This window comes from Siniperca chuatsi, linkage group LG22, assembly GCF_020085105.1.
Source record: "Siniperca chuatsi isolate FFG_IHB_CAS linkage group LG22, ASM2008510v1, whole genome shotgun sequence".
NCBI classification, from domain to species: domain Eukaryota; kingdom Metazoa; phylum Chordata; class Actinopteri; order Centrarchiformes; family Sinipercidae; genus Siniperca; species Siniperca chuatsi.
The window spans coordinates 20568375-20578772 of record NC_058063.1 but is presented as its reverse complement, the minus strand read 5'-3'; the positions used below and the strand labels follow the sequence as shown (position 1 = coordinate 20578772).

At 41.5% G+C, this 10398-nt stretch overlaps 1 protein-coding gene and 1 long non-coding RNA gene across 2 annotated transcripts; one reads left to right on the top strand and one right to left on the bottom strand.

Annotated features, from left to right (window-relative positions):
- The first annotated feature begins 4 nt into the window (after positions 1-4).
- LOC122870341 lies at positions 5-2513 on the top strand. The gene is made up of 3 exons (XR_006376547.1): positions 5-379; positions 773-775; positions 1998-2513. It is a non-coding gene; the product is annotated as an uncharacterized LOC122870341 (long non-coding RNA).
- On the bottom strand, positions 2041-6901 carry LOC122870298. The gene is made up of 4 exons (XM_044184447.1): positions 6835-6901; positions 6656-6711; positions 4551-4901; positions 2041-3458 (listed from the first exon to the last, which is right to left on the bottom strand). The coding sequence occupies exons 1-4, from the start codon at positions 6882-6884 to the stop codon at positions 3289-3291; spliced, it is 627 nt and encodes a 208-aa protein (XP_044040382.1). The 5' UTR covers positions 6885-6901; the 3' UTR covers positions 2041-3288.
- Positions 6902-10398: the final 3497 nt, after the last annotated feature.

The window sequence follows — 10398 nt, the reverse complement described above, 5'->3', positions numbered from 1 at the left end:
CAATGTGTAAAAGCTGCTAATGATGAAAACACACGCTGCCTTTATATTCTTCAGTAAGTGGCCGTGGTATAAGAGTCATAGTACACAGCTGATATACAAAATAATGGACCTGATGGAGGAAACGCTGTTCTTCACCTTTACGCTGTCCAGTGTTTTGATTGGACGCCTCATCACACACTGTCACTTATCAGACAGACCTGAAATCTGCACAATATCTTCCTTGTATAATATGTAAATATGCTAATCTGGAATAATATTTATTTTTTTAACGTTTTTTTTTAATTTAAAGCTGTATGTGATATTTAATGTTTCTTCCGCATTAATGACTAGAATATGGAAAGACACAGCCAAGAGATGTATTTGTGTATTTTTCATGCATGTTGACTCCAGTGCTTTCAACACCATCCGGCCAGCCCTGCTGGGTGAGAAGCTGGCAGCGATGCAGGTGGATGCCCCCCTTGTGTCCTGGATTGTGGACTACCTGACTGGCAGACCACAGCACGTGCGCCTGCAGCACTGTGTGTCGGACAGCGTGGTCAGCAACACTGGGGCCCCTCAGGGGACTGTCCTCTCTCACTTCTTCTTCACCATCTACACCACGGACTTCAGCTACCACACAGAGTCCTGCCACCTTCAGAAGTTTTCTGATGACTCTGCTGTGGTGGGAAGTATCAGCGGTGGTGATGAGACGGAGTACAGGGCTGTGGTGGGGAACTTTGTCGCATGGTGTGAGCAGAACCATCTGCAGCTCAATGCGACAAAGTCTAAGGAGCTGGTTGTAGACCTACGAAGGGCCAAGGCACCAGTGACCCCGGTTTCCATCCAGGGAGTCAGTGTGGACATTGTAGAGGACTACAAGTATCTGGCAGTACACTTAGACAATAAACTGGGTCGTCAGGACGTCAAAGCGGCTGGGCCTGGAGCCGGCGACTGGGCCTTGGGACAGGGAGCCGGCGGCTGGACGGTTGGATCATTCTGTCGTAAGGGGTGCTGTATGGAGGTATGTGGACCCGAAAGCAGATGACGAGGAAGCGGTCTCAGGGTGCAGTAGCCGGATAACTACCGTGTTTATTGTGGGGTGGAATGCAGGCAAGAACAGGCAGAGGTGAGCAGACAGGTAATGAGCAGACAAATTCCAATATCCAAAATCCCAAACAAGGTCCACCGGAGAACAAAGAATCCAAGATAAACTCACAATCAAGGGCTCGGCCAGGAACAACACCATGTGTACAACAATGATCCAACACAGAACAAAGAAAAGACCAAGACTAAATACCCAAGGGGAGGTGAGACAACGAGACACAGGTGCAAACAATCAAGGGAGGGCCAACAATCAAAACTGGAGGGAAAACACAGACAGGAAGTAAAAACACAAGACACACAAGGGAAGAAGAATACTACCAAAATAAAACAGGAAGTGATAACACCTAAACTACCACAGTGCCATCTTGGACAGTGTCTCCCACCCGCTCCATGATGTGCTGGTGAAGCAAAGGAGCGCCTTCAGCAGAAGACTCATCCCACCAAAAAGCACCACAGGAAGTCATTCCTGCCTGTGGCCATCAAACTATTTAACTCCTCCCTCTAAGGGTCAGTCTGTATGACCCTAGGTCACTAAACTGGACATTGATCATTACATCTCCGCCATAATTGAATAATTGTGCAATATTCTGTGTACTACTCCCGTGCAATACTAGTTTTACCATGTGAGTTTTTCTTATTTATTTCTGCTTATTACTTATTACTTATTTTGTTACATTGTATTATTATACTGTACTATCACCATCAACCGGTAAACCCCCTTTGTACTTGACACTTAGTTTATCTTATACTTATACCGACCTGATACTTAACTTATTTTCTGACCTGTTTTATAGTGTTTATAGTGTATCATATTGTTTGTAGTACTTTCTCCTGTGTGCACTGACGTAAATGCAAGCTACTGTAACAAAGAGTTTCCCTTCGGGGATCAATAAAGTATTTCTGATTCTGATCAGTTTCTTGAAAATATATAATGAAAAATAAAAAAGGAATATTCTGGCAAAAATGGAAACAGCAAAGTTTTTATTTATTTATTTTTATTCCTAAAAGATTCATTAGAAAATTAATAATTTACTTTTTTAACTTCAGTAAATAAAAATCTTAAACACTTGTCAATTCAAATAAGGCTCATAAGATAAAGTGAATAAAACTGGATAAACATGTGATCCAGTGATGATAAAACACAGTATAAAAGTCTATATTTACAGATATATATGTATACATATGTAGATATTTACAGACATGCTGATGATGTTTTTGTTTTTAAAGCTACACAATAGTTTAGCAGCTGACTGTAACATACAACCAGCGGTGGAAAGTAACTCAGTGCATTTCTTCAAGTTCTGTACTTCAGTCCAATTTCATTTTATGCTACTTTATACTTCTACTCCCTTGGTGAAATTCACGCTCAGTATGTATAGTAAAAAATAAGCTCCACCTTTACCAGCTGTACCATTAAAGTGATGAACACATTAATGCATCAATAATTATAATTCAATAACATAACACACATTATTCTGAAATGGGCCATTCTGCATAATCAGTACTTTTACTTTTTGTACTTTAAGTGTATTTTGTTGCTAATACTTTGTACTTTTACTTGTATTTCTGCACTGTGGTGTTACGTTTTTTACTTAAGTAAAAGTCCTTCTTCCACCATCCAGCAAGCCCTGAATGTACATTAAATGATCTGTACAATAACGACACCAAGTTATCAGACCTGCTGATACTTTAACAGCATCTTCACTTTAGTAGAACTCATAATAGAGCAATAATCTATACTCTTTGCATCAACAGTAATTGGCATTACAGTACTCTTCGTGGTGTTACAGTACATCTGATGTTTAAGTCAGCACATAATAACAAGAGATGACCAGAAATACAACCAGTGCCTGCACAAGTCATCCAGTTTAACATGAACCAAGATAACATCCTCACCAGCTTTAGAGTGAGCACTGCTATCAGCTTGGCCTGTTCTGTCTGTTACGGCAGGAACTAACAGCAGTGGGACCACTGAATCAGGTAACCATGAGGCAGAAAACCACCACGAAACTCAGCTGGAGTGTTTTTGGATTTCTATCCATCACTTGGAAACGTGATGCTCTAACAGAAGAACCAGTTCTGTCTTCAGACTCCCATCTGGTGGATTTCTCTTCAGAGCAGCAGGGGGCAGCAGAAGTTTAAGAAAGCTGAAACATTTCACGTCTGTGTCACTGCACACAGCTTCTCGGTCCTACTGTCTCCGCTTCAGGTGGAGTGCAGTGCAGTATATGATGAAGTACAGCGACAGACAGCCAGTGCAGCTGCTGCTGCCGCTGCCAGTCCCAGTCCAACGTAGAGGCCGATTCTTCCCCGGCTCGCTGGTTTTGGTATCACAGGTTTGGGCTCGTCAGCTATTGTGTCTGTATGTGATTTATCTGAGGAGAAAACATTTCACAGAAAACTTAAAGTACACCACAAAGTATTTACTGTTAGGTGTGAAGGACAAAAAAGGTCCGCCAAGCACAAACATTGTTTTAAATAAAGTCAGTACAAGTGACAGGAAGGAATATCTTGTTTCTTCTAGTCCACGATTGTAGTTCTGATAATCAAGTCTGGTTCTTGTTCTACTCGATTTTCCTGCCTTTTCCGCTTCAGTCAACTACGTCACTTCCACTTTCCCACGCTGTGAAAATCCCTTTGATTCATTTCTGATGTCACCATATCTGGCCAATGATCTTTCTGCCTGCATTCTTCGAGCCAATCAGTCCTCAGAGGCTGTTCTTTAAGTATCACTGAGCTTCAGTCATTCTGTCTTTCAGATCTACGATTGTGCAACCCACCTCCTCCACCTCCCCACCTCCTCCACCTCCTCCACCTCCCCACCTCCAACCTGAAAGGTTCCATCTCGCTGCTGGAAATATTCACTACAGCACCACATGTGTATTAATCCGCAGCTGAAAATAGTGCCCCACAAATGCACTATTTCCTCCTGTTTGAGTAACTTTTGCTAAAAAACTACAGTGGCCAGCTGTTTTAGGAAACTACTGAGCTTTTTTTAAAAAAATGAAAGTATATATTTATAACCCATTTTTAAAGATTTAGATCTTCAGTAGGAACAAATGGGCTGAGAGCTCCAGACAGGCAGGGGGATTCAGGAAGTGCTGAGAGACTGACTGATGTGATTTTTTGACAATGACAAAAATAAAGAATGTCACCAGACGTATCCTTGAACAGGTTTTCAAGACAGTCTGCCAACTAACAAACAGGACACATAATGTCTGCGTCTGAGGTAAATATGAAGACTGCTTCTTTTTGTAAACAACCCAACTGTTATCAAAGTTCAATCTCTTGTCAAGATTCAATTTAACTAAAAGAGAAATAATCATTTCTAGACAACAAACATTTTAAGGTACATTTTTGCTTTTGTATCGACAGCTGATGGAATGTGTCCATGTGTTTTCACGTTCGCAAACATTAGACAGACTGTTATAAGCAGATATATATTTGACAACCTTGAGTCGACTTACCAGTGATGTTGAGTGAGAACTCTTTAATCTTCTTGCCGAATTCAGTGGCCATTCTGCAGAGGTACGGGCCCGAGTCGTCAGTCCTGACTCTGGACAGATGAAGTCTGACGCGTCCTGTACTGAGAGCGTCTTTGTCACACTGCACCCGTCCTGCAAACTGCTCATGCTGAGACTCCTCAACACTGTTGTCCAGATGATAAAACACCTTCAGCTCAGGTAACACAAACAAACAGTGGATCTTAAGTGAGGGGAGGGAAATGTTGGCTTTGGACGAGAAGCGCCATTCCACTGTGATGTTGTTGCTCTCCTCTGCCTGATAGTTTAGAGCCGTGTTATGAGGCTCAAACACTCCTGAGGGGAAGAGGAGGAGAGAGGAAAGAGATTAAAGTCCACTGATGCTCTAAATGTTGCATCACACTCTACACTGATCAAATATACAGATACACAAAAATCACAAACTGTTCATCCATAAGACTATCACAGTGTCGTAGTACTTTGTTTGCTGTAGCGTAACCATACAATGTATTTGTGTTCAAGTCCTGCAGGGCGTGAACAGCAGACGGTGCAGCAGAGACAGCTGCACACGCCACACCTTTCAGCTGTGCAACAAGCGTAGAGGTAAACTCTGATACAAATAAACTAGACGTAACAAAACAAAAGACGCAACAGTGCGTGCTCACATAAGTGAGTCATAAATTTACTGATATGACTCACCTCATGTATTCTGCATTATCTACCTTACCAGAAATCTCTTTCATACAAAATATGGACATTAAAAGCAGAGTACTGATGTGTACATTAAGTGAATAAATTCAGTTAAGCAATAATTGAAGATAGCCCTTTGGCTTTAGTGTATACCTAAAATATATTGCTAATTACAGATTTGAATGTTGAAAGACAAAATCTCAAAACCTTGCATGTATATACATATATACATATATATACAGTATATATAAAAAAAACTTTGTCCTTCACCCTCCGCGGGTGGTCTCATCCTTCGAGCTCGGGTCCTCTACCAGAGGCCTGGGAGCTTGAGGGTTCTGCGCAGTATCTTTGCTGTTCCCAGTACTGCACTCTTCTGGACCGAGATGTCTGGTGTTCTTCCAGGGATCTGCTGTAGCCACTCCTCCAGTTTGGGGGTCACTGCCCCGAGTGCTCCGATGACCACGGGTACCACTGTCGCCTTCACCTTCCAGGCCTTCTCCAGCTCTTCTCTGAGCCCTTGGTATTTCTCTAGTTTCTCATGTTCCTTTTTCCTGATGTTGCCATCGCTTGGTATCGCCACATCAACCACAACGGCTTTCCTCTGTTGTTTGTCCACCACCACGATGTCAGGCTGGTTCGCCATTACCATTCTGTCAGTCTGGATCTGGAAGTCCCACAGGATCTTGGCTCGGTCATTCTCTACCACCTTTGGAGGTGTTTCCCACTTTGACCTCGGGGTTTCCAGTCCATACTCAGTGCAGATGTTCCTGTACACTATGCCAGCTACTTGGTTATGGCGCTCCATGTATGCTTTCCCTGCCAGCATCTTACACCCTGCAGTTATGTGCTGGATTGTCTCAGGGGCCTCTTTGCACAGCCTACACCTTGGGTCTTGTCTGTATATATATAATGTTTATTTATTTCTCAACATAAAGGTATGCTGTTTCAAGCTGCCAGGAAATGCCGAATCCTTAATTGATTTTTTTTTTTCAAATTAAAATATATTGAGCCTAACAAGACTACAGCCATGCAAGAGGCTCTGTTTAGAAGATACAATGTTTACCATGTTCACCATCTTAGTTTAGTGTGCTAGCATGCTAACAAGCTAATTAGCACTGAACACAAAGTACGGCTAAGGCTGATGGGAAGTTTTGCAGGTATTTGGTCATAAATGAAAAATCATTAGGATACATTGCCCACTGGGCACCATGAATGTCTGTAAAAAATGTCATGTCGATCCATCCAATAATTGTTGAGATATTTCAGTGTGGACCAAAGTGGTGGACTGACCAGCAGAACCACATTGCCATCCCTACAGCCACACAGCTTGCATGGCTAAAAATACTGGAATCAGCTTGTATAACACCCACCATGTCTTAGTTAGTTAATTGTAAACTCACCACAGACACAGGAGGTCAGGGTGATGAGCAGCAGGATGCTGCAGACCATCTTCTCCCTGTGAGAGGAGACAGAGGCGAAGAGTCACATGTGATGGTGTAACTACAAAGCGCTCAGAGTCTTCAGTTTTAATTCTTTTCTGTTCTGTAATCCTCTGTCTGTCACTAAGATGAGCCTTTACTTGTGTCTGTCCTCCGCTGACTCCCGCTCCTCCTGCTCCTGCATCTGCATCTGTCTGCATAAGTCATTTGTTTCATCTGTGGATCTGCAGGTGGATGTCTGCAGGTTACAGCAAACTACACCCTCCCCCTCAAATGATGTCAGGCGGTCAGACCGGTTTATCTACATGACACTATGTGATGCATCGGTCTATGGAAAACTGATTCGTTTTCCTTTGATTTTATGTTCTCTAAAAACAATTATTTAAAATCATCAATACAGTTTTGGAAAAAGTAACAATGTATTAGCATAAATTGTAAAATACATATATCCATCTGTATATTCAAATACATTTTTAAACTAATTTCACAACACATTTTAAAAAATATTTCAATATATTTATTATATACACATATGTTCATTCATTTCATTTATTCATCAGTGTGTAATACAATTATATATGCAATTATCCATCATGCTCATATCTGTATAAGTAAAAGGAGTTTATAGCTTTTATTTTAATTTTACTTTAATTTTATTTGTATTTTGATTTATCACTCAATCACTCTCTTCCCCTACTTTTAACTGTTGAGCTGCTGTAACAAGTGAATTTCCCCAGGTGTGGAATCAATAAAGTTGATCTTATCTTTCCTGTGAATGAGACAGCTGTCAAAATTAATAACAGAGATCTGGAGTGGCGGAGTTTTCCACCGTCCACGTGGCCTCTCAGGTACTTTCTCTTTGTAATGACAGCAGCAGATGACGTACTACAAAACTGTCCCATCGAGCCGAGACAAAGGGTCAGAATGACTCAGCCCATGAACAAACAAGGCTAAAGGAAAAAAATACTTAAGTGTTCTCAATTAAGATGACAATAATAATGACAGTAATAAGTACAGAGAAGCCTACTCGCATTCTCTTAACAATTTGTTTATAAAGTATGTTAATGGCAGATCTATTTCACTGACTAGTTAGGTGTATTCAAAATATTTTCATGGATCCACATGTTGGAATATGAGAAACAGGTGAAAGTTCATATGAGTGTGTGTGTGTGTGTGTGTGTGTGTGTGTGTGTGTATGTGGGAGCGTGCATGCATTGCAGCCTCTAGGTCAAATCCAAGGGACGTTGTAGAACATATTTAAAATACCTTGTGTAAAGGCAGTACCCACCTGACAGGCAGAAATGAGAACTCCTGCTCCTGCATGGACAAACTTCACTTAACAGGCAAACAAACTGACAGAGATGTTAAAGAACAAACAGGATAAATGCAAACTCCAACACCAGCTTTAGGTACTTAATCAGGTTTCAAATCAGAAACCAGATTTCAAAGTAGGCTTATATATTGGATAGGCCCTTTCTCAAGTCCCACCCCTTGGATACGGTTGCTTAACAGCATAACAATGACAAAAACAGAGTAAACAAATAAACATGACTACGTGTAGCAGATTATTTGAAAAATTAAGTGAAGCTGAGAGAGCACTTGTCGCGTCAACATTTTTTGCTGTTCTTCGAAGTTTATTCTCTCATATTATATGCAGTCCGTCACATTTTTCCACCACATATCTCAACAACTGTTTGATGGATTGCCATGACATTTTGTACAGATATTCATAGTCCCCAGAGGAGGGATGCCTCCTGACTTTGGTGAGCCCCTGATTTCCCCTGCAGCGCCACCAGCAGGTAGAATTTTTGGCTTTTGGTGAAATAACTCACAACATGTACAGGATGGGTTGTAATTACATTTTCTGCAGACATTCCTAGTTCCCAGAGGATGAATCTTTCTGACTTTAGTGATTCCCTGGCTTTTCCTGTAGCGCCACCATGAGGTCGATGTTTGTGGTTTTGAAATGTCTCAACATCTACAGGATGGGTTGCCATGAAATTAGGTTCAGACATTCATGTGCCCCTCAGGATGAACTGTCACAAATTTGGTGATCCTCTTCAGGTCAAAATATTGCTATCGTTAGCATTTAGCTCAAGCCGCTGCTCAGTACAGCCTCACAGAGCTGCTAGCATGGCTGTAGACTCTTGTTCTTTGGTAGTTTTGCTTGTTTGTGGCATCAAATCACTTCATTTGCCTTCACAGTAGATACGTTTCGTCAGTTTTGAGCTGATACTAACTTTCAGTGTTTAATTGAAGCTCAGATTTGGGTAATGCCAGTTTCAATTCATGTTTTGGCACCGCTGAACAGGCCTTGGCTCAAAAAGTGGCAGCATCTGGATCAAGATAAACAGGTTTTTTTGGTCTTCATGGGGAAAATTGTTTTTGACTGCAGTTTTATAATAAATTAACGAATAAACAGCACAGAGCAACAACGCACAATAAGAACAAACAAAACGTAAAAACAGAAGCACATATCATAAAACCCCCAATTATAAAAAAGATTGAAAGCTAGCAGAAACAGTGCAGTGTCATGTTGCGCTGCTTTTTCCCTCCAGGTATTTTCACTATCACATGAGCTCCTTGTCAGCACGTCTGGACAGTATGTGTGATGTAATACTTCTCCTGCGGTCCTTCGTTTTAAACACACCATGATATAAAAAATGCTGGGAATGCCAGCCGTTCTGAAATATACTCTGTGGAATTTGACACATTTGGACACACCTCAATGAAAATGGAAAGTGTCCAACCTGAATTTCTGAATGAATTGAATAAAATCTAAATCATTTTTACAAAACTGTCCTTGTGATTTTACATGTTCAAGTTTTGTTCAGTTACTTCCCAATGTACACACACTGTACATGACAGCAGTGGCGGAAAGCAGCTAAGTACTTTACTTCCATTTTATGCTTCTTTATATTTGTACTCCGCTACATTTCATAGGGAAATTTTGCACGTTTTACACAACAAAAGTAATATGACTGGCATAGTTACTAGTTGCTATACATTACATTAAACATGATGCATTAAGGTTAAACTACCCCACAGTAAATAAAGTTGTTAAGATTAACTGACAGTTAACCGCTGAGCCAGGATCAGATTTGTTTATGGAAATTAGTTTATGTAGGTTATTTGAATATCAATTGAGATAGGTTAGACAGGTCATCCATCCATTTTCTACCGCTTGGTCCCCGTTAGGGGGTCGCGGGTGACTGGAGCCTATCCCAGTGACTTCGGGCCTTAGGCAGGGCACACCCTGGACAGTGGCCAACTCGTCGCAGGGCGAACACAGACACAGACAAGGACAGACAACCATTCACTCACACATTCATTCAATACGGGCAATTTAGAGTTATCAATTAACCTACACATGCATGTCTTTGGACGGTGGGAGGAAGCCGGAGAACCCGGTAACACGGGGAGGACATGCAGACTCCACCCAGAGAGATTGTGTGATGTTGGTCCGGTCCGGGAATCGAACCCACGAACCCACGATCTCCTTATTGGGAGGCAGGAGCTGTAGCCGCTCTGCCACCGTGCACCCCGTTAGACAGGTCATTCAAATACAATTTGAATACAAGCAGAGTAACATCAAATAAGATCATCTGAATCTCATTTGAGTCTGAGAGCATATTTTTAGGGATGCTAGCGGCATGCTTCCAGGAATGGCAATGTTGGTCAGTGTGTGATGGTTGGGCAGGCAA